This window comes from Serinus canaria, chromosome Z (genome assembly GCF_022539315.1).
Source record: "Serinus canaria isolate serCan28SL12 chromosome Z, serCan2020, whole genome shotgun sequence".
NCBI lineage: Eukaryota > Metazoa > Chordata > Aves > Passeriformes > Fringillidae > Serinus > Serinus canaria.
In genome coordinates, this window is record NC_066343.1 from 22,419,381 (window position 1) to 22,442,553 (window position 23,173).

The 23,173-nt window shown below is 39.3% G+C and overlaps 2 protein-coding genes across 6 annotated transcripts in view; both read right to left on the minus strand.

Annotated features, from left to right (window-relative positions):
- TNFAIP8 (TNF alpha induced protein 8) overlaps window positions 1–12,467 on the minus strand; it is a 56,911-nt gene extending 44,444 nt beyond the window's left edge. Inside the window, exon 1 of one of the 3 annotated variants that reach the window (XM_050986742.1) lies at window positions 12,323–12,467. In XM_050986742.1, coding sequence (XP_050842699.1) covers window position 12,323 — 1 coding nt within the window. In that variant the 5' untranslated portion in view covers window positions 12,324–12,467. The remainder of the gene's footprint in view (window positions 1–12,322) is intronic. The other 2 variants (XM_050986739.1, XM_050986741.1) reach the window with 2 other exon arrangements.
- A 1,495-nt stretch (window positions 12,468–13,962) lies between these two features.
- Window positions 13,963–23,173, minus strand: part of DMXL1 (Dmx like 1) — a 75,895-nt gene continuing 66,684 nt past the window's right edge. For all 3 annotated transcript variants that reach the window (XM_030236721.2, XM_050986581.1, XM_030236722.2), the window contains 7 exons: window positions 21,802–21,862; window positions 21,181–21,308; window positions 20,914–21,006; window positions 20,341–20,432; window positions 19,348–19,400; window positions 18,064–18,281; window positions 13,963–17,645 (listed from right to left, as the gene is read on the minus strand). In XM_030236721.2, coding sequence (XP_030092581.2) covers window positions 17,421–17,645; window positions 18,064–18,281; window positions 19,348–19,400; window positions 20,341–20,432; window positions 20,914–21,006; window positions 21,181–21,308; window positions 21,802–21,862 — 870 coding nt within the window. In that variant the 3' untranslated portion in view covers window positions 13,963–17,420. The remainder of the gene's footprint in view (window positions 17,646–18,063; window positions 18,282–19,347; window positions 19,401–20,340; window positions 20,433–20,913; window positions 21,007–21,180; window positions 21,309–21,801; window positions 21,863–23,173) is intronic.

A 23,173-nucleotide genomic window follows, 5' to 3' on the forward strand; every position in this document is an offset into this window, starting at 1 on the left:
TATCTTGTGGTCCTGAGCACAAAAAAGCTTTCATCATAGTAGTTTCTGTACATTATTCATACAGGGGAGAACACTGTTCAGACCTACTACACTTACTTGCTGTACATGTAACTACATGCAGCTGTTACAGAGAAATTTAGAGAAACCTGTCTGGATTTGTCACTCTGGGAAAAAAAAAAAAAAGAGAAGAGATATGAATCATAGGAAGAAAAACAACTTTTAAAGCACATGGCACTTAATGAATCAAATCAATAAATAAGCATTACAAGCAGATGTCTGTGAAACATTCCTGTGTGTAACAAAGTTTAGCTTGGCATGAATTACCTCCTAAAATGTGTAAAAAACCTGACGTTGTGTAACAAAACTATCTCGTATAATACTAATATTACCAGTTACTGACATTTCCTCACCTGAATAATGGCAAAACACAAAAGAAATTACATTCTTCTCTTTGGCAGTTTGGAAGGAAGCTTTATCCCAATAAAGAAATATGAACTCTTCCAATCATGTAAAGCAAAGGAATTTAAATGTCACAGATCAAAGGTTCCTCCAACAGATTCTTTTCAGCTTGGTGTCAAAATAACAACAAAATAAGCTTGGTGTCAAAAACCAATGTCTGGAGCATATTTACACTGCTTTAAAGTCAGCAGCACTAACTTACTTATACACCTCCACTGTCAATAAGAGATCTCATGTACTCAAAGAGGAACCCATTTTCCTTTAGTGATGATTATTTTTTTACTGGGACATATTGGACTGCCTTTACCTGACATTACTCAGGGATCTCCAGGGGGTTTTCAGGAGAAGAGCACGGGAAAGAAGAATTAAGGAAAAGCTCTGCATAGAAGGAGGAACTGTAAAAAGAGGAACTGTGAAATTTGCTAGTCAGACTAAACATACAAATGCACATGTGTAGTGCCAGAGGGACTACAAGAAGAATGGGTGTAAAACTAATCTGTTTTAGAGCACTCCAAGAAGAGGGTACTAAGGGAGCAGGCAAGTTGGTGACTGAAGTCTTTCCACAGTTTTGAATTTCATCTTCTTATTTCACTAGCTTATGTTAGAGTAACTTCATTAGTTTATCTTCACACCTTCTCTCAGCAGTTGGACTAGACTGTAAAAATATTGTTGCTCTAACATTTTTTCTTAACTACGTGGACCTGTGAATCTCCTCAGGATTCCCATTTTAAGTAACAGAACCACTCTGTCAATGTCTGTTTATAGACAAAAACTAAATTATGCATCAATAACACAACTTGAAATAATTTAAAGGAAGGGAGGAAAAGATGTTATAGTTTTGAAGCACTTGACTGCTTTTCATCCCCTTGACGCAATCTTGCATTGAGAGTTTCAAGATTCAGATCCAAAATAAGAGTTAGTTTTGCTGTAAGATGCCACGCACCGAGTATTACAGAACAACTGCTGCACAACAACTGCATTTGCACAGTCAGCTATTTGCCATTTCAAACCTCACTGTACTCAGCCAAAATTTTCAGACACAGGGGCACAACCTTTGGGATACAGTCACCTAAGTGCTGTGCCCTGCTGCAGGCTACCAGACTTCCACAACTTGCTCTGAGGCCGCTGATGGAGAACGGAGCAGATGATGTTACAACGTGCTTTTCAGCTGAGAAGTCTAGCAGGATGTAACAGTTTTTTCGTGTTTTATTTTGAAGAGTGACTGTTTCTAGAGGTTTTTTTTTTTCAGTAAAGAGGGTTGAGAGAAGGATGGGGGCTGTCCAGAGAAGAGGATTTTCCAGTTCTGACAACTGAAGGGCCTCTGGCTGAGCAGGATGCACAGCTTTCCACAAGCTGCACTCACCCCAAAGCCTGAACACCATAAATACAATATGGTCTTGTTTAAGCTATAAACAAGCTCAAGGCGTGTTATTTCCAGGGTTACACTGCAGCAACACTAAGCACCTCAACAAATTGCCTCCAAATTAGTCAGGCCCAGTAGTGCTGCCCTTGAGGGAGCTTCAGTGGAATTTACCTGAGCAGAAGAAGAAATCAGGCGATGCTCACAGCTCTTCACAGTGCCAGTGTGACAACCAGCTGTTTATTTGCCCCCATAGCCAGCACAGACCCATGAGAGATGAGATCTGTACCAGGTCAGCCACCCAGCACAGGGGACACAAACACTCCTGTTGGGTTCCACACCACTGCTGGAGGCAGATGGCTCCTCAGGCAGGGAGCAGCCCCTCTCTGGGGACACGCTTCCCAAGGCTCCCCGTGTGTGATGTGCTTGGTCCCTGAGGCCACCCCAGACGAGGTGGGATGGGCCAGATGGGGCTTCAGGTACTTCTGCTCCATGTGCCCCTGTGGCCTGCAGCACCAGAGGTCAACCCAGCTGTGCCCCAGCTGTGAGCTCCTTGTAGGCGCACGGGTGGGTCTGACAGCTTTCCTCCAGGCAAGTACACACTCCAAAGTGCTCTAGAGCCAGCAAGCCTTCCATGCATTTCATTTTTACTGTGGTGCTCTCAGCTCATACCCACCAAAATAAATTAAAAAAAAACCCCAAAAAACAACCCCAGAAAAGTTTTAGTCCACTGATTCTACTGCTGTCACAGAGCAAGCCCTGTGACTGAGCACAGAAAAAAAGCTGCATGATCACAGTTTCAGACTGTCACACTGGGTATCTAAACGGCCTGTCTTCTATGAAGAATCTTTGACAAAGACCTTTCTTCTGCCTGGCACTGTTAAATGTTTTATTATTCAGCCTATTTTATTATGGTGTTATTCAGTTGCTCATATTAAGAAAAAATAAAGCTTTAAACACACTTTTTTTCCTTTTCAGTCTTTTGTTTTTCATCTCAAGGAGCTCATTTAAGCTCCTCAAGGTTCTTCTAATCCTTATTCCAGTATTTGATTTGATCCAAGTTCTGAATTTAATCCTCCTAGCTAATAACTTATTCCTTTGCCTATCTGTTAGTTGACATTCTTCTCCATTAATGTATTTATTGCCACCAAGACTCAGAACACCAACTTTCAGACTTGCGCTGTAGCTATTTGCTTTTTAGGCAACATTGTTTTAAGACAAATAAAGTTGAAATAGGTCACAACTGCCTTTTTAGCTATAGAGTTCTGTACTACCTTTCTTATATACAGTACTGAAACTTAGAGATTATTTTATGCTGCATGCTGCATTTAAGCCTGGCTAGAAGAGAGGTCTGCTTTCCTGTAATCTTAAACCTGTATTTTAAAGTCCACTGTAACTCCACACTCTCCTTCCCCAGTCTCAATCACATACACATAAATTCTTGTGCTTGAGCGGAAAGCAGGGCTGATTTTGTGACACGGCTTCCTGTGTACAGAACAGCAGCACATGCTCTGGTTTGGGCACTTAGAGGTTTTATAGGTCTGAATGCTGATTCCCCATCAGGTGGACCCAAACACTCCAGAGGTTTGTTTTCAATACACCCTCTTCTGTGATCACTGAGATTAAATACCTGGCATGATATGCAGAACTGGGTACTCCATGTAAAGCAGGATCTTTACACCGATACAGTTTGGGTGTTGTTTTTGGGGGGTTTTTTTAAAAGGCCTTAAGTTTTTAATCAAGTAATTAGAAAAATTAGTATGCTGAAATGGTAAGAAACTTCTTAAGAACTACAGGTAACAATAAATAACTTGGACAAAGCCAGTCTGAAAGCCCTGGCAAACAACCAATGTTTAGGGATCCTGGATGAGATGGACAGCAGTGTCCATGGGCTGAGGTCAACAGCAAGGACCATGTCCTGTGCTTTTCATCTCGTGGTGTTGCCTAAAACATGCTTTCAGCAGCTGGATCTTTTTGTCGTAATTCAGGCTCTCTATATGATCCAATGGAAGATCTGAAGCAGAAGAAATGTATAAACTGCAAATCACCTGAGATTACATGTTAACACCTCACAGGAATAAATAAAAATGCACACAGTATTGTACCCCCTGTCACTGACCTCACATTCACTATTGCCCCTTATCCATTCACCAGCAATCCTCCTGGTATTAACAACAAAACTGACATTTCAAGTGACTTTAAACCATCCACCTGCACATTCAAAACCACTTGTACAGCAAATACTGCTGGCAAACCTGCACAAAAGCATTTGGTCACAGTCAGCATACTTTCTGCATCACTGACCAGTGTGGTGTTTTGCAGACCAGCACAACACAAATTCACTGTTTGGATTACACAGATTTTTCTACAATTCAGATGTTAATCACATTTATACTATTATTCAGCTCTACCTGTAAGTTCTAACAAATTTTCAAAAGCTCCAAACAAAACAAAATTTGAATATTTCTTTAACATGAGAGTGATCTAATACACTGAAGTACTACAACTTAATGGAGAACAAATGAAGTAAATGTGCCTGGAAATATTCAATTGAATTCACTAAAGTAGCAGACAAGACCTTGATATGAAATGCATTGCAATACAAGGGTATCATACAAACAGTTTCTAGAACGAGATCTTCAAACAAGAAGAAACTCTACCCCTCAATATGGTGTCAAGAGGACCAAAAAAAAAAAAACTAAAAAACCAATCTGGCAGCTACACAAAACTATTAAGATTCCTACAGCAGTGCTTATAGTAACAGATCTGTATTGTTTCATTATTTCATCAGAGAGGAGGCTAAAGCATCCTGTAATTTATACAAAGTAACTACAAATACAACTCAGTACACAAGAAAATAAAACTGTAGTCAAACAGAGCAAGACTTCCCCCTCAGCGTGTCTAAATTATTCTGAAAACACTGGAAATCAGAGAAGATAGAATCATTGAATGTTAAGGGGTGTGTTAATGGACCTTAAGGAGCAGGATGAGCTTTCCTATTCCCTGTTTCACTATAATCCTAGCCACAATAAAAGATCTAAACATAAAAGTTATCAACTACCTTCTTCTAACTTGACCTGCAAACTTTTGGACCGCTAAGCAAACGTCAAGGCTCCCAAACATACTCAGATTTGTCTCTCTTGCTCTATCCTCTTGTCCTCCTTCCTGAATCTTTTGCAAAAAGCTTCTACTTTTTAATCTCATAAAAAACATAATAATTTTCACATACCAGTAAACACCACTTAGCTGCCTACAAAATCATTCCAGTCATGCCCAAAACATAACAGAGCTGAAAGTTCTAGCAATACTATAAATAAGATCAACTCTAGACTACTTGAGACACCAATTTTATGTCTGGAATCCCAAACACTACAAGCTGCAGGCCTAACAGCAGAAAAATGTTTTTCTCCATATCAAAGACATTAAGGTAAACAATGTTTCCTCAGAAGAAGATTTTTTTTTTATTAAAACAGCCCTACAGTTAGCCATAAAGACAGTACTATATACATCAGGATTAAACAAAATCTTAGTGTCAACAGTTACTGACAATAAAACATCAAGATGAGCTAGAATTAAAAAATTTAATTGCTAAGTAGTTGTTCATTTTTGTTTCACTTTATGAAGCAAAAAGTAAAAAAATTCATTTGAAGTGCATCTGATAAAATGCAGATTTTGTGTTCTGAATGGAGGAAGAAGGATGTGGAATGAGCTGAGGGTGGGCAAAGGTTCTTCCACAGAGCCTGAAAATTACTTATACACCCTAAGGAAAATGGGCTAAGCATACACACAAAAAACAAATAATCTTCTGATGAGAAGTGGAAGGATATCATAAACAAACACATATCTAATTATGAATACTCCAAAACAACTCAATAGTCAGGGTTTAATTACAGGCTATTTAGCTAGGCTTTCCTTATCTAGCTTTTTAATGCATGCACATACTCACCACTCAGAAAGAGCCATCTGCAGCAGATGAGTCAGAAAGGCACAGGTACCTTCTAACACCAAACCAATATTTCTCCACATTCTGAAACAACAGTAGCTAAAGACCCCAAAAAAAACAGCTCCCAAGTGTTTTGGAAAAAACAGGAGGTATGGTTTGCTACTGAGTTTATACTAGCTGTCCTAGGGTGACTGTTATCCCCATCCGTGTGTATGTAATTTATGCTGGATATTCTGTTCCGTGCCTTTAAGACTGGCAGAGTGAGAGTTTTGTTTTGGGCCTCTTATCAGCCACTCGGCGGGACATACAGATAGCACCAGTGCATGTTGCTGCTTTTTTACTTTTTGCCCTGCTTTTTGCTTTCGCTCTTGCTTCTGCTTCGCTTCTGTTTTGCTTGCTCTTGCTTTTTTTCCCCCCCTTCTCATTAGTTACTTTAGCTAAACAGTCCAAATTCCTTTCTGGACTGTTCCCCCCACCCCGCTGGACCTGCTGACTGCTCTGGACTGGGATTTAGAACACCGAGAGAGAGTTTACACCTTGTGACTGCAGCAGCTGCCTCATGCCAGAGGGACTGATAACGGCCAACCCCCAGGAGAGACTTTCTGAATTTGTCATCTTTCTCACAGCAGTGGAAGAGTGGTGTCATCCGGTATTGTTCATTGTGTGTGCTGGGGGTGCTGTGCTTGTCAAATAAACAGGTTCTTTCCACCTCTCTCCGAGGAATTCTTCCCGAACCGGTTGGGGGAGGGGGCTGTGTGGGTTTGCTTTTGGAGAAACCCTTTTTGGGGATTCTCTCCCAAATTTGCCCTAAACCAGGACACTAGCTAACCATGACATACAAGAGGTAGCTCTATAAGGCATTTTGTATAAAATGGTGATGCCTTATTAACAGCATCTCACACAGCAGCAAACTCCTCTCTCTTCCCCAAGGCAAAGGAGCACCAAATTGCCCTTCGTAGCTGCGAAAAAGGCACTACATGTTGGTTTTGCATGGCCAGGTTTTGGTATTGGGGGCTACAGGGCTGGCTCCTTAGAGAAGCTGCCAGCAGCTTCCCCTAGGCCTGGCAGAGCCAATCCCCGGCTCCAGGATGGATGTGCTGCCGGCCAAGGCTGGGCCGGTCAGGAGTGATGGCAATGCCCCTGAGGTAACACATTTAAGAAGGAGAAAAAGGTTATTGGGCACGATGAACTGGCCATAAACTCCATCCCCCATCTCCCTGCACTGCTGGGGAGAAGGTAGAGCTGGGAAGGGGGGGATGGGTGGGGGGAAGGTGTTTTTAACACTTATTTTACTCCTCATTATCCTGTCATACTGTTAGGTGGATGATCTCTCCTGGCGCTTATCTCAACCCCTGAACATTTTGTTCTATTTTCTCTCCCCTTTCCAGTTACCAGGGTGAGTGATAGAGCAGTTTTGATGGGTGCCTGGCAGCCAGCCAAGGTCAGCCCACGACACTCTGGAATGCTTTAAGTAAGCCAAGAGGCACTTACTTACTTCGGACATTGCAATAAAAAAGCTGAATCATATTTTAGGATCATTTCACTATTTATAGCTGCTGGGGATGGGATAAGCTCTCTGCTATACAGTGTACGATTTATGGATAAAAAGGATTTGTTGCAAACATCACTTTTCGAAACTGGAACACAGGAGAAGATTAATATCCTTTACTTTTATACTTTCCCATATAAAGCTTTTTTCAGTGCCCATGTCCATCAGAAACCAGTAGAGATTTCTTTATCCTCATCCCATCAACAATATTCCAGTGATAGCCACGATCCGATGACCTGGCTATGTCTCAGATTTCTGCAGAACTGGCAAAAGCAGGAAATTACACTCTTGTTTTTTTCAGAACTGAGTGAGAGCAGCAATACATTCAGGCTGGAAGTGTTAGTTAGCACACACACCCAACAGACTTCTGACAGAGCATGCTTCTCATCACCTGAAGCCCAATTTTTAATACCCTTTTTTTTCAGAATTGTACAATTAACTTCCAGAACTTCATCCACCTGTACTTGCAGGTAAAGTAAGTTCTTTAGATAAGTATAATATTCTGCAGTAATGCCATCATACTTTAGGTAGCCCAGTACTATGCATCAAATTGCAAGTGGGCAGAACTGGAGTATGAGAATGGGGTTAAAAACAACTTACTTCAGCTAAAAGTTAAAGAGAATTCCTCTTCATGGAATCACAGTGGTTACACAACCCATATTGCACAATCAGTAATTTAAATGTGCTAATATTTTGTTTGATAAATTTCAATTTAGCATGTGTTTGGATAAAATTATTGTCCCTTTCCTAAACACTTTTTTACCTAATAGGCACTTTTTTTTTGCCTCACTGGATCACTTATTATTACTTAAAATGCCTTTCAAGACAACCAAATTACAACACTCTCTGTGTGTCATGTATATGCTGGAGAGGACAATCAGTCACAGGTAACTAATGGATTTTATTTCCATCACCAGAGAGGTGTTCCAGCTTCAAAGTTCAAGAGACAAATACCTTAACAGATAATGATATGCAGGTATATGCTTCCTCTGTTTGCAGCTTGTTTTTCTGCTTCTCTTTACCTCAAAGTTTAATATAGTCTTTCCATTAACAAGTAGGGGAATAACATGGACTACAGTTACATGTTTTTCTTCAGTTATTTACAGTTCACCCTGAATATAACTGACCCCCAGTAACTTCTGCAGACAAAACACCAAACAAGAAAAAGATACTTGGGTCAGCTGGAAATTTAATCTGTAAGTACAAAAGACACTAAAAGAAACAAGCATGTAAAATCTTCAACTATAGAAGCCAGTTGTGTTTAAAACAGTTTCCTTTGCTCTGCCATTTCCTCAATTCCTCTCAAGACCTCCCTAGCATGGGCACACTGTTCAGACATGCTCCAGTAAGGCTCCAGTACTACAGCAAAAATGAATTAATTAACTGACTAAGGTTTAAACACACCACACAATAAAAATTTTGCAGCTGATCAGGTAATAAATATCAAACTGCGGGGTAAATGTAAGTTCCCCCATTTCATTCTGGGGACTCCAGACACAGGTACAGCACAGAACAGACCAATCACTCAGCTGCAAGCACGGAGAGCCCAGCCCACTGCTCACACACCTCCTTAGGATGGTTTAACCACCACCACTCAGGCTCAGCATGTACCCAAAAACTGCCACCAGCCACAGCTGCACCCAGCCTGATTTCCACAGGCCAACACTACTGCACTCCCACACTCTTCACTGCATCATTCCATAAACTGGGAGAAAAGGCTGGGTTTTAATGTGTCCAGTTTTGTTGATCCCACCCTCAGCATACATCTATCTCATCAATGCCAGCTAAGGGTATTATCATCAAAAAGTCATGTAACACCTTTAAAGTCCCTGCAAGGTTTGCTCAAGGACTGAGACATTTACTATCCATTATCTGTATTTCCAAATAAAAATTTATTAAAATCAAGGAGCAGCTTTAACTCCTGTAATTTAAAAGCTATGCATTTTGTTTAATACACCATCTCACACACCTGCCTTACTACAGAGATTCCAGGACCCACCACAATGAAATGAAGAGAGAAGTGATGTTTTGGCTGGAAGCGACAGTGTGAACAGTCAGTTCAGACAAGAGCACCTCAACCACAGGATTAACAGCTTCTAACACAAATCCTGCATTCCACACTCTTCCCCTTCTTTGAGACTTGTTAGAGATGCTAGGAAACAGCCATTGCTGCCACTGCTCTGCAAATTACACACCTCAGTCTCAGAGCACAGAGCTCGCTTCTCAGTGGGGATGAGGTCAATCTCTAGGTTAAAAAAGGAAATTCTGGTTTGAGCAAAACATTACTTGAGAAAGAAAATGTAAAACTGCTGTGTGAAACCTCTTGTGCACATGCTTAACTGAAAAATGCCATCTTAACTTTCACTCAAACACACGTAACATTTACTCTGGGTCTTATGATCTGATGACATTGGAGGCATAAGAGGAAAATAACCCATGTAATTTCAAGCCATACTCACTTTCAGTGATTGCAAAGCCAGTATAAAATAAAGAGGCCTAGAATTCGCACTACATTACAGCTGAAGAATGTTGTAAACATTCTTCATTTTTATCACAAATAGAATTGACAACATGGCTGCTCATGGCTGTGAGTAGATGGACACAAAAAAATCCCCCAGACCAGTCCAAAAAACTCCCCAAGTTACTTTGACATTAAATCATAGCTCCTGGAGCACCACAGTTTGTGTATTGATACTCCAAACAAAAGCAAGAGCACTAGAATCTTTCAAGTTGAGATCCATGTTACAGAAATTTGTCTGGATATTTTTCAAGGTATATTTGTACAAAAAATACTTTCCCTACAACAAAATTCTTCCTATATACTTAATTTTCAGTAAAATTTTGTTTTGTTCATCAGTTCAATCTGATTCACAAAATGTGACAAACACAGTGTAAGAAATTTGTCAGTGGGGGGAGATGAAAGTAGTTTAAATGATCAATCCAAAACAGGGAAAATATAAAAAAATTACAAGAAACCTACATACAAGGGCACTGGGAAAAGAAAGACAAAAGGAAAAGAAGCACAGTACTCTCTATTTGCCTTATGATTTATCTTAAGCATGTAAGAAGCTGTAACTGAATTTAACTAGAACATGGTTAAAGCTGCTAGAATGTAATAAACACAGAAAAAAACTATGAAAAGGTACTATCAACCTTTTGGATTTAGTGGGTAATTTTAAAGGATATATACAATAGTAAGATTATGACAAATATCATTTGGTGCCTTTTTTCCTTCTCATTTTTGTACTGTTCATGTACAATGATTAACAAAAACCATAAAGGCGAATTCTAGCCCAAAACCTCTATTATGAGGTAAACTCAAGAAATATATCTGCAACTTGGAAGAAAATTCATCCTAAGATACAACTCATCTCAAACCAGACACTGTTTACATACCATAAATTGCTATTTCAGTATTACTTTTGTATAAAAGTAAACTGTAAGGATGCATCATCTGCTTTAATGCTAATTAGGCATTTTACTCTCCATCACTTGGAAGACTTGCCTTCTCGTACCAAAATACAAAATTGACCAGAATTGAGATTTGATTATCCGCTCACGTTTTTCAAGCAGCAAGTATTATTCTTTACCTAGCAGCAACTATTTAAAGAAAACTCAAAAGAGATAAGCTAAGCCATGAAGCACACTGAAATCTAGGTTTAGTCAGACTAGGTAAATTACTATTTAACGGAAATTAGCAGCTTCCTGTTGTCAGGGCAAACAGCGAGCAGCTTCCATTTCAAGCTGCGGTAATTTGTGCTCCTGCAAAGATCTGCACCATAACTTCTACTTCAGTAGTGTTCCAGGTGGAATTTGCTTTCAGGCGAAGTAGAGACACTAAATGTACTAGAACGTTTTAGTTAAAGTACTAAATGCAAACGTACTAGAACATTTCAGTTCCTTGTTCCTGCTTCTAAGCATGTTCCAAGTTCACAAAGTTTTGTCTTCCATATACAGGACTCGGATCTCTTTCCACGGAAACACTCCTTCTCCCCTCCAGACTTTTTTTTTTTTTTTTTTTTTTTTTTGGCTCCACTGTCGATGCCCTTTCAAAGAAAATTTCCTATTTAGAGCTTACCAAAGATAAACAGAATGGGCAGCAGTCAACCCAGCCAGTGAGGGTGAAAACGACTGCTGGGAGAAAGTTTTGACCAGGCGGTTTGTAAGGTGAGCGGTTTCACTGAGTAGTTACGAAAAGGAGTGTAAATGAAACAAGACACGTGCAGAGAGGGGGAAGCATCACCCGGACCGTGTTGCGCTTTACCCGTGGTCAGGTAATACTGCGAACATGTACCTCTGGAGACGCACAGAGGTGTGGAAGGTCTGACCATTCAGGTTTCTAAGAATGAAAAATCCAGGCTGAACTGTGATCGCTTTTGTAAATATGCATGTATGTGAATAAGTATGTAAATGGATACAACTGCAGGCGGAACTTCAGGATTTTTGCTAGTAGTATTTCAAAGCCAAACTGGCATGTCTCAGAAAAGTTTCTTTTACCACCACCGTGCAGACTTCAGCTGCATCACCACGCCCGCCTCTGCCTCAAGAGCTACAGGTCAGCCCTGCGCGATCCGGCACATGCGGACGCAGGGCACGGCTCACTGCGAGTGAAAGCAAAAACATTTCTGGGAAAACAGCGAAAAAGCTAGCCTAGGAGGAGCGGAGGAGTTTCGGTATCGCAGAGCATAGCAGGGCAGAGCGCCTTCACCCAAGCACATCGGCGGTGAGGAAACTCTCCCCGCGTGGTTCCGGCAGCTCCCACCTGGAGCGCGGCGCCGGGACCCACCGGGGCAGGAGGCGGCAGCGACCCGGCCCCAGACCCAGCGCCGCATTTCGCCCCCCGGCTGAGCCCGGCGTTCCTCCGGGTCACGGCCGGGCCCCAGCCCGCCCCGCCGCCGCTCTCGGCCGCGGCTGCCGGGGGCGCGCAGGGCAGGGGCCGGGGCCGCCTGGCGCGGCGGGACCGGGGAAGGAGAAGGGGCCGGGGCCCCGCGGAGCGCACGGCGGCACTCACTGTGTGTGCGCGGCGGCAGCGGCGGGGCCGAGCGGAGCGGGCGCAGCGGCAGCGGCAGCGGCGACTCGGGGCTCCCGCCGGGACCGGGGCGGGGCCGCTCCTGGCCCTGCGCTCGCCCCGGGCCGGGGCGGGGCCACTTGAGCCCCGCACGGCCTCTCGCACCAGCGGCAGCTACTAAACCCTACAAACAATCGTCTGTATCTACCGAGCTGCAGGCAGAGGCGGTTTAAATTTTGGCAGCTGCTTGCTGCCAGCCTGACAAGATACATCATCTACTCACGCCCACTGTGCGACTCGCGTGGGGGCTGCTAGGAATTAAAGAACAAATCTTGAACACTAATACGGCCAGAGAGGAGGGGGATTTGTGCCAGGATGGTGCTAATTCCAGGCCTGGGAGGGGCAAGATGTGGTTAGCAGAACCCGGTTCGTACATCTCCGCTGGGATAGACTGTGAAAAGCAGCAGCTCACACACCTATCGACGAAGAAAGAACATCCCACGGTCCGGGCAGACGGCCTTTGCAACCACCAAGAGCCTCCCGAGTTTCCGCTGTGGGTACCAGGAACCTGGGCTGTATAAAGCAATACTGCTTGATGACCTAGAGGGAGGTTAACAAAGCTTGGAAAAAAGTATGTACTACTGATAGCAGATACAAAAAATTGCCAAATTCACAGACCGCAGGGACATCAGGCAGAGCTCCCAAGATAAAGAAGACACCAATAAATCCAATTCAGCAACCGTGCTACAATCATCTTGACTGGCTAAAAGGTAACTCCAGTGGGGGAGATTGCAACCACCAGCTCATAGCCCTCAGATCCAAGAAATCCATTGACTCTAACGAAGAGAAACAACAAATCAGCATAGGAAGCAATGGAACCATTAACCAGTAGAAGACAGGATACTATCTAGAGAACTATGCAACTTGTAGTCAATAAGCATGGATTCCTTTGTTTGCTAAAACACATAGTGAAAAATTTTCATAGTTTTGTCTTGTGTACCCAGCACCCCTTCCTGCACAGAACCTCCCAAAAGAGGGATGAATTAGGTCCCCCACCCCACCACTGAGAAGCCCGGGATGAAAAAGTACCAACAGGATACCACTGGATCTGTGAATGGCGATTGTCTTCTGCTGGCACTCTCTCTTTCCCTACTAAAAGCTACAAATAAAGTCAGTATTGTTGAAATGGCATTTCACCTCGTTTGCTCCTTAATTTGGGCATCTCTCACTAATCAGATCATAACGGGTGCATTCATACTTGTACCACTGCTAGAGGTGGCAACATAGAGGTGGATGAAGCACCCCAAGACCTTCACAGGTTTACAAGCTTAAATGAAACAGGATAGGGGATTCAAAAGTTAAGTTGTGGCAGACAAAAGAAAGTGCCTTTACAACATCAGCCTCATTACACTGCAAAATAATTTCATTTTGCCCAATTCTGTTACTTATACATAAAAAAAAAAACCAAAACCCCCCAAAAAATGCATAAAAACAAACTCTCCAGCAACCAGTCCCCCTCCCAAACACACAAAAGTTAGAACAAGGAAAGATAAAGCATGAGACCATAAGATGTTAAAAAAAAAAAAAATCAAAATCATGCATATTTTAGACCTAGAAATTGGAGGAATAAGAAACACTGCAAAACTTGTTAAATCAATATCTTTATTTTATAGAAAGTAGTTTGATCAGTGTGCTGAACCTGCCATTAGCGATGGTTTTGCTGTTTTTAGTAAAAATAAACTTTTGAAAATAACTACCTTGGAGAATATATCATCTCCAAGCTTATTTCCCCTTAATCACTGTTGCTTTTTTCATAACTATTGCATCTAATCTAACACTGGGTGCTCATAATAGGAAGGGGGTACCTAGCGTAGGATATATTCATAGTTTATTTCCTGCAACTGGTTCTGAGGTTCCAAAAATGCAGTAGAACATCTACGACCTCACCCTGCACCACCCTGGTATGGTACAAAATCTGCATCTCTTCCACCTTTCTCCATCAACGTCCTGCAATGTCAGCTGTCAGCTGAGAATTTTCTGATGTAAAGTCACACAGCAAGCCAGTTTAAGTACCTAGATGGCCAGAGTTTTAACTCTCACAAATTGCTGAAATAATAATGAAGAACATGTGCCTAAGGTAACGGAATCAGTTAGCAACACAAGAATGACACACTCTGACAGTATTATGTACTGCTACAAAGACAAACAAAAACTCACAGCTCTCACTCTGTGATATTTAAAAGGGACATTATCAACTACAAGCTAAATTATTTTGTCTGGACAGAAAAGTATGATTGATTAACCACTGGCAAAAGCAAATTTCACGTTCAATTTGTGCACATGGCTACTGTAAGCACTGGGACCTCTGTAGGCACTAGTACCCTTAGGTTTGAGTAACTTGCATAGCAAGAGGGAAAAAGCATCAATTGCTGGAGAACAGAAGTCAGTGGAAGTTAAGGGCAACAGCCAGAGGGTTCTGAGTTCAGTTCTTCTCCAATGACTAGATTCAAAGTTGAGAGTGTCCCTTGAAAAGTTTCACATACAACAGAATTTAACTCATTTTTAATTCATCATTGCAACTGATAATTTGTCTTACAATAGTTAAACATCAATGAACAATACACAAGTGAACAACTGATTTGTAAATGAAATAGCAGCAACATGGAACTCTAAAAGGTTGAGTTTCTGCAGGATTTATTGGAAATATTATAAAGGTGTGGTAAATACATTGTGATTTTACATAATTTAGTTTCAAGAATAGCTTATGGTAACTATAAACATTATTGAAAATGCCTGGTCAAGGTCAGTACTTTTCTGGTATAAGCGTAAGTTTGCCAGGATTTTTCAAAGTGCAGCTTTACTCAGAAAAATGACAACATTGTATGTCTTGGCAAATTGCATTTAAAATCTGCTCAGCTTGCAGATGGTAAGACAGCTTTTTGTGATTGCCAGTACAACAGATTTGAGCTTGAAGTATTAAAGCTAATGAGATATAAATATTTAAGGACAAAACATCAAGGACATAATTATATAATACTGCCATGATTTCTGCACGTGTAACTTTGTTAGTTCAGTGGGTGTATAAAACTGAGGCATGTATATAAAGCAGCTATGAAGTCACGGTTTCAGCTGATTCTAAAGCAGTGTGCTACTATTTATCCCACTGTTTTCCTTCTTCCACAAGAATAAAGAATATTAGAAACTCAGCCACTGAGCAGACAACTCATACTCATTGGGCAAGTCTATTTTGTAAGGTGGTGTCACTTTTAGTCACTTTTCTGGTCCATCACTGTACTTAAACTGTTTTGAAATCACGTTCAATTTCAATCTCTAAGTGTTAAGGAAGAACAATTACAACTGAATCACTGAACAGCTGTACCACTTTGAAATGCTGTCACATGTTTCTTCATGGCAAAACATTCACATTCTTTTTATTGCACAATTTGAAAATTCAGGTTATGTGCATAAAAACCTTCATAGTGTTTGCACTGCAACTTGCGAAACATACATTTAAAATGACCTTAATACATTTTACAAAATCTTTTTAAACAACTTTATATTCTTAAGATAAAAGCATCCTGAGAATGTTACATAGTTCATTATACAAGCCCTTCATTTCTGCTATGCTTTATTTATCCCCATAGTTCCTAATTTGACAGGTTTATTTTACAGTTAATATCTTGGTGCTATATTTCACAAAATATCTTTTAGCAAAAAGTACACCATTGGCATTCAAGTAATCCAGCCTCACATCTAATTTACATATTAAACCTTTGTCAAACTCTCAAGTAAGGAAAAGTAAACCAAAATACATACAGAAACAGTTTAGCTGACTGAAAAGAAAAAAAAAAGTAAAGGCCTTGTGCATTAATAATTTGGTCAAATATTTAAGTTACTCAGTTTAATATTTTGGCAAAAAAAAAAAACCCTCTACATATATCCTTCTCAGTTTGTTTTCTTTCATCTGACACCAGATGTAAACATAAACATCAAGAAAGAAAGATTGACAGTGTAGAAGTACTTTGCTGTTGAACTGCTTTTTACTTTTTTAAAGTAGTTAGGAAAAACAGACAAACAAGGATGTAAGTGCTAAGAATGGACTATCTTTGGGCTAAATAAAAGTCTTACTGGAAAAAAAAGTAAAAATAAATTAGGCTGGGTTTTTCTTTTATTTCTTCTACAAACATCTAAATAAATAGTCTGAAGAAATTCTAGTGCCATATCCTAAAGCAGTATCTTCCTGTATCTTTTTGATCAAGTCTAAGGCTTCACACATAATCTTGACTATTTTACTAGGAAGATATCCATTCATATTTACATCTTACTTTTGTAATGGGAGTGTTCAGGGTTAAAAATATATTTATTTTTAAAATGTCAGCCTGCCATCCTGATGGCAGTGATTCAAGCTATAGAACAGAAGACAAGTTACAGAACATCCTTCAGTTTCTTATACTCTAGATGAGAGGAAGGAGATCAGGCAAGTTAGAGAGGTAAACAATCTGGATTTCAGGAATGGAGAGAGAAAGTGTCTCATTACATGAATGTCTGCATGACCAGGACTATTCACTCCTGGAAACTTTGTTTCTCTTCCACACATAGGTATACATTTTATTGTTAGCTGACTAAACAAATTGAGAAGAGAGACAGTTATGGTTGCCACAGTGAAAAAACATTACCTAAGGTTTCCATCAGGACCGACATGCTTTTACAAGGTGGCAAGGTGTTGAATACAAGCCGAGGTCATGCTCAGATGATACACTCCAGGTGAGAGTGTAATTACCTCAAAAGGAAGAATAAACCACTTCAGCAACGTCTTTATAAATTATAACTATGTAATTTGGAGTCATATTTAGCTTTCATTTTAGGCAATGATCAAAATCTGAAGGACCTTTTAATCTTTAAGGCATTAGTGCATCAGGGACTAAAAGCTCCAGGTAATTAATAAATAGGGGGTTGGGGGCAGAAGGGGTGAAAGGAAAAAAACCCCAAACATCTTTGTATCACAAGCTATCATTGTGCATCTGCTTTGTTGGTTAGTTCCAGGAAAAATATTTTCAAAGATGGCAGAAGGGGAATGTTATTCACTATTCTGAGAAAAACATTAGATCATAAACTTCACATCATTTTTTAACACATCCTTTAAAGGGCTAAATCTATCAGGCAAGATTCTCATCTTTACTGTTCCATCAGCACCACAGGAGAATATGTGATTTGCTGGTCCTGTTTCAATTTGCATGACTCCTGTCCCAATGTTTCTGAAGAGAGACTGTCGAGCATGCTCATTGATGAAAGTGTGAAGAAGAGTAAATGAAGACAGACTCCATACCTGGAAAGGCATCAAAACATCAATCTCATATAAGAAAAATTACCATGATCTTGGAACCATAAACAGTGAATTGTGCAGGAATCGCGCTACATTTTGCATTTACTTTTCTGACACTAACTGTTAAAAGAAGAATATGTAGCAATCTGTAATGACACATTTATAGAATACTAGTACTCATTTACTATAATAAGCAATATAGAGAGACACTAAGGTATCACTAATTAAAAGGAGGACTGCATTAAGAAGAGGTTAAGGCTGACATTTCATAATTGAATTAACAAATGTGAAAGTCAGATTTGTTCTGAGAGAACAGATGTAGAGAACAAATGTAGTACATATGACATCTGATTGTTCCACACCTGTACAAGATTTTTTCTAAATGTACAGAGCACCTCTGCTCCCTCCCCCTCATTAATACCTTTATGTTGCCTTCAGCAGATCCTGTGACAAAATACTCTTCTGTAGGATCAACAGCAATTGCTTTGACTGGAGAATCATGACTCTGGAGTAACTGTTGCTGCTGCTTTAGGCGAAGATCAATTACACAGGTAAAGCCTTTTCTGCCTCCAGATATCAACAGCTGGTGTTTTGGAGCATATGCCAGCACAGTTGCTCCACTATCATGACAGATAAAAGCTGAAAGCCAAAGGAAATTAATTCAAATAAAACACTTTACTAAGTTGCATTCTCCATCAACCCATAGTAGTTCAAGACAGTAGCAACAGTGACTTTGATGCTATAATCCAGCTGACCACAACCAGCCCACTTATTGCAGTACCAATATACATGTAAACCCAGGATCCCGTCAGACATTCTGAAGCTACAGTATCCTCAAATTAGGCAATTAAAATCTGTATTAACAAAAAATTATATCCTTTTATTCTATCCCTGTGTAATCACAAACTATTAATCCTTGGCCAGAAACAGATTATTTTAATAATCTACTGTCAAAAGTAACAGATTTTATTTAAGTCATATATGCCCATCAGAAATTCTTCCTAAACTACTTGCACAAATATCTTGCAAGTTTCCACTAGTCATTTTACTCCTAATTTGCTTATTCTTATATTTATTTGGATATGCCAACTCCCCTAAATGAGTGGGAAAAGCGAATGAAAATTACAATTATCAGAACACAGCTTGGTATGCTGTACTTGTAGTTCAAAGGGCCTATGAATTTACATTTAGAAATTCCATATGTCTCTCACATACACTTAGGCATTCACCATACTTTAAATACAAGGAGTTCACAACTCTCTGATCTCAATTCCATATTTCAGATATTGAAATGCATTTCTTGTATTACTTGCAACAAAGTATTAGTAATAAAACTAATGAAACAGAGCTAAATAATTTTTGCACCCCCAAAATCCAATTTAGAGGAGTAACTGTTCTGAAACAGAAGCTTCCCAGAGCCTTTTAAAAAAGAACAGAAATATCTGGCTTGCACTTGTGGTACAAGGACAGAAGGCATGCAAAGGAAGGCGCTCATGTCTATGGAACCAATCATGCATACAGAACACCAAGCAATTTCTCAAGAATCTGGTTTCATACTACCATTGGTGCACTCACACAGAATGGTGAAAGATGTTTTACTGCCAGTGTTAAAATTACTTCCCACAATAACTCTTCCATAAAGATAGACCACAAATACACTTTTTTATACTGTGGGCAAACATTTTGGTTGTAGTATTTTACTTACCATGCACCAAGCTGTTTGTAGGAGAAACCAGAGTATCCCAAAGACAAATATTTCTGTAGAAAAAAAAAATGGCTTAATTCATCAGCAGATGTTCTAAGGTATTTTGAACTCTTGAAAAGTCATCTGTACCTTAAAAGGGTTGTTTCAGGCATAAAGCACTGTAAAGTAGATTCTCAATGATGATGTCTGAGCAGACCCTAAATTACTTCCATATTTTATCATACGCTGCAAGAACATGCCTTCTACACAATTATTCTACAACTGGTTATTTCCATAGAGCATTTATGTTAACAATTTTTGTAGTTTAATTCACAGGAATGTTAGCAGGTTTTGGTATTTTTTGATCCATTCTTACTTATGAAAACAAATGAGAAATTAGGAGCTATGCAAATTCCCTAGAGCTATACAAATAATTTATGACAGGTTCATGTGTGTAGAACAGAACAGAATAGTTCAGCTGGAAGCTCTTCCAGAAGGATCATGTAATTGCCTACCTGATACCTTCAGGGCTGACCACAAGTTAGAGCATGTCTTTAAGGGCATTGTCCAAATGCCTCAAACTCTGACAGGCTTTGGGGACTGACCTCAATGAAGCCTGTTCCAATGTCTGAACCTCTTGGTAATAAAATGTTTTTTGATGTACAGTCTCATGCCAGACCTCCCCTGGCACAGCTTTAAACTATTCCCACACACCCCTCACTGGACTCCCAGCCAAATCACTCAGGACCTCCCTTTCTACTTTTCCTCGTAGGCAACATCAGTAGGATATTTGTGTTTCCGAACCATGAAACTTCCCTTAACAGGCATATGAATTTACTGCAAACATTACTTCTCTCCCTCTCCTGCCAAGAAAGAAATCAAGCAGAAGTACTCTTAAACTCCTGAAGGAGAATCATAAAAAAAAAAAAAAAACAAAAAACCCCAGAGTGGGGGAAAGGAGAGAAAATAGTGAGGCACCACTTCACTTTTATGAATTATCACAATAGATATTACCTGTTGTCAGAAGAAAATCCTGCTGTAGCTATCAAAGATGATGAACTGATGAAAACAAAGTCATTGGCTGTTTTGTTATGACATTGCCATGTCTGAAAAATTGCAGTTAGAAATTTTTAATTAAAAAAGAATATATTTTGTACAAGCAGGCAATATTAAACTTCCTTAAGAGGAAAAGGTGTTTCATAAGAAATTTAAAGAACATAGGATACAATAGTATTGGTATGCCCTGTAAGACTCTTAATTTTTCATGGAAATATACTCCAGCCTATGAAATATATGCAGTCCTATGTACCTGTCCATTAATTGACAAGTGACAATTATTGACAAGTCGCAATGAACATTAAAGTTATTTCAGATCTCAGGTTACATTTTCCACTCTGTACTTAACAAGTATTATTAGAGTGTAAGAACCTGTCATAGAGACCACAGGATGGCAGCAATACATAACTTAATCTTGATTAATACTGGTTAACATCACAATCCTTGCCCTCTCCTAGCTATTCTGAAGAGAGAAAGAAGTTAGGAAACACAATGCAAGTTTATGGAAACTTAATTTACTATTCAGCTTACCAAATATGGCTTAGGTGAAGTTCCAGTAAGTGGACAACATTTCCAATTTGTCTGATATAAACTTATATATCCATCAGCATCAACAATTCCAAACTGAAAGAAAATACACAATAATAGTAAATACGTAAGTATGTATTGCAGAGAAAATATCCACAATTTTGAGAAAATATTTTAAATTAGAAGCGTGTAATGTTTCTGCTAATTTGCAATTATATTGGGGGAGGGGAGAAGAGAAGAGAAAGCACACAGAAGCATTTTGTCAGTTACCTTATTTCCTTGGTAATTGAATCGCATTCGAGTTACCCTTGAGTTGCCCCCCGATCGAAAACATGTTATCTGCTGTGCATGACCCCATTCAAACATTCTTACACTTCCATCCTGAGCACCCGTCAGGTCTGCAACAGAAAATATTTACATGACCTTTCACACGAGTTGAAGCTTTTATAATTTCAAGAAAACTCATACTATCTCAAAATAACTGGTGCTAAAATTATGCCATAGTATCCGTCTTGGTGTAGGAGCAGGATGTACCACTGCAACTCAAAGTTATGTTACTCAGTATTTGATGAGGATTTGTATTTAGATGCTCATGAAATATGAAGCTCTTTACATTTACTTGGAGAAAATAACACATTTTTCCTATTATCTTTCATTTTAGTCACAAATAAGAGAGAAATACAGTACTTTTTGCTGTTTCTAAGGGTTATTCTACATCCCCCAATATTGTTCTTTAAAATTAAAAATAGTTTCAGTAAGTATGGCTTATAAAGAACTTTCAAAACATATAACAGATTGTTATCCTATTATAAAATAGCAGCACACTAAGAAACAGATGAGTTTATATATCTTCCATAACCTTTCTGTTTTTTTATAAAAACATGAACTCACAATATGGCAGTGTTGGATGAGAAGCCATTCTTCTGACATTATTAATAGCTTTCTTGAGCATCTGTTCAACACAAAAAAAAAAAAAAAAATAAAAGAAAAAAATTAGGCAGTATTCCTAAACAAAAAGCTATCAAACTAGAGAAAAATTTGTGATTGCAGAGAGTTTTTTCCTACTAAAATTCCTATGAAAACAAGTAGTGGGTTTAGAGATTCAGAAGTCTGTGTCGTCCAAGACAAGTGTAGATGTTAGCACTTTTGCAGCTTTATACATCTAGATAAATATTAAACTTTTGCTTCAGAAATGTATGGATCCAAATACAAACACTCCTTAGACTGCAGTCTTACATCTTTTCCTGCCAATTCCTTTCTGATTCCATTAAATTTATTGGAATATTCCTGAATATTGTAAGATAAGCAAGAGAAAGGCAGAAGCGTGTAAAGAAAGAGGTAAAGAAACTTTAACAGAAGTAAAAAATAGGAAGGAATATATCTATTTTCAAGTCTAGTTAACTTATTGTCATTGATTGAAAAGCGGCTATTTGTGACCATCCAGAAAAAGCAATATACTGTGTAACTGGTATAAAATAAGGAAATAAATAAATAAAAATTTCTTCAAATGTATTTATAATTTTGCACATACATATCCAATGAATTTTCAGCAGCATGTTTGCTCCTAAATTCCAAAATTGGCTTTGAGCTAGGTGTATCACCCAGATTTTTGCTTTCTCTTATTTTGTTAATTCCTGCTGGGAAGAACTCAATGTGCAAAGAAGATTGGAGACATTAGACTATAATGTTTAACCCCCAACTATTTAAATTATATGTTCAACACTCAAAAGGATAAAATCTAAGGATTTTTTAATCAAGGAAACACAACTGTGCCTGTGTTGTCTCTTCTTTTCTTTTCTTTTTATTAATGTATGTTAAAGTTCAATTTTCATTCTTTTACTCCCCAAAAGCTCTCAAAAGCATCTGACTTCTTTGAGGACCCTCTTTCCTCAGAGAATTGTTGGATTTGGTTTGCTCATACATGTATTATTTAACTCGACATTTGGAAAGGGCAAAATAGATATTTGTGGCAGGTGTTAACTTCAAATGAGAACGCATATGAAATTTTGCTGCCAGTGCATCTCATCTTCAACACAGCAGCTTATCACTTACCACCAACCAACAGCAAGCTGGCACTGAACCACTTTCAGAGAAACATTTAGGTTGGAAAAGACCTTTAACATCATTGAATCCAACTGTGACTTTCAACTGCTGTAATTTTGTACAGTATTTTAACACTGCTTTGTCATGGGGCAGTAGATAGTGATGAAGTATTTCAATTATGTTATTCTCCCCTGGCCTCCAATTATATCAGGGCATCAAC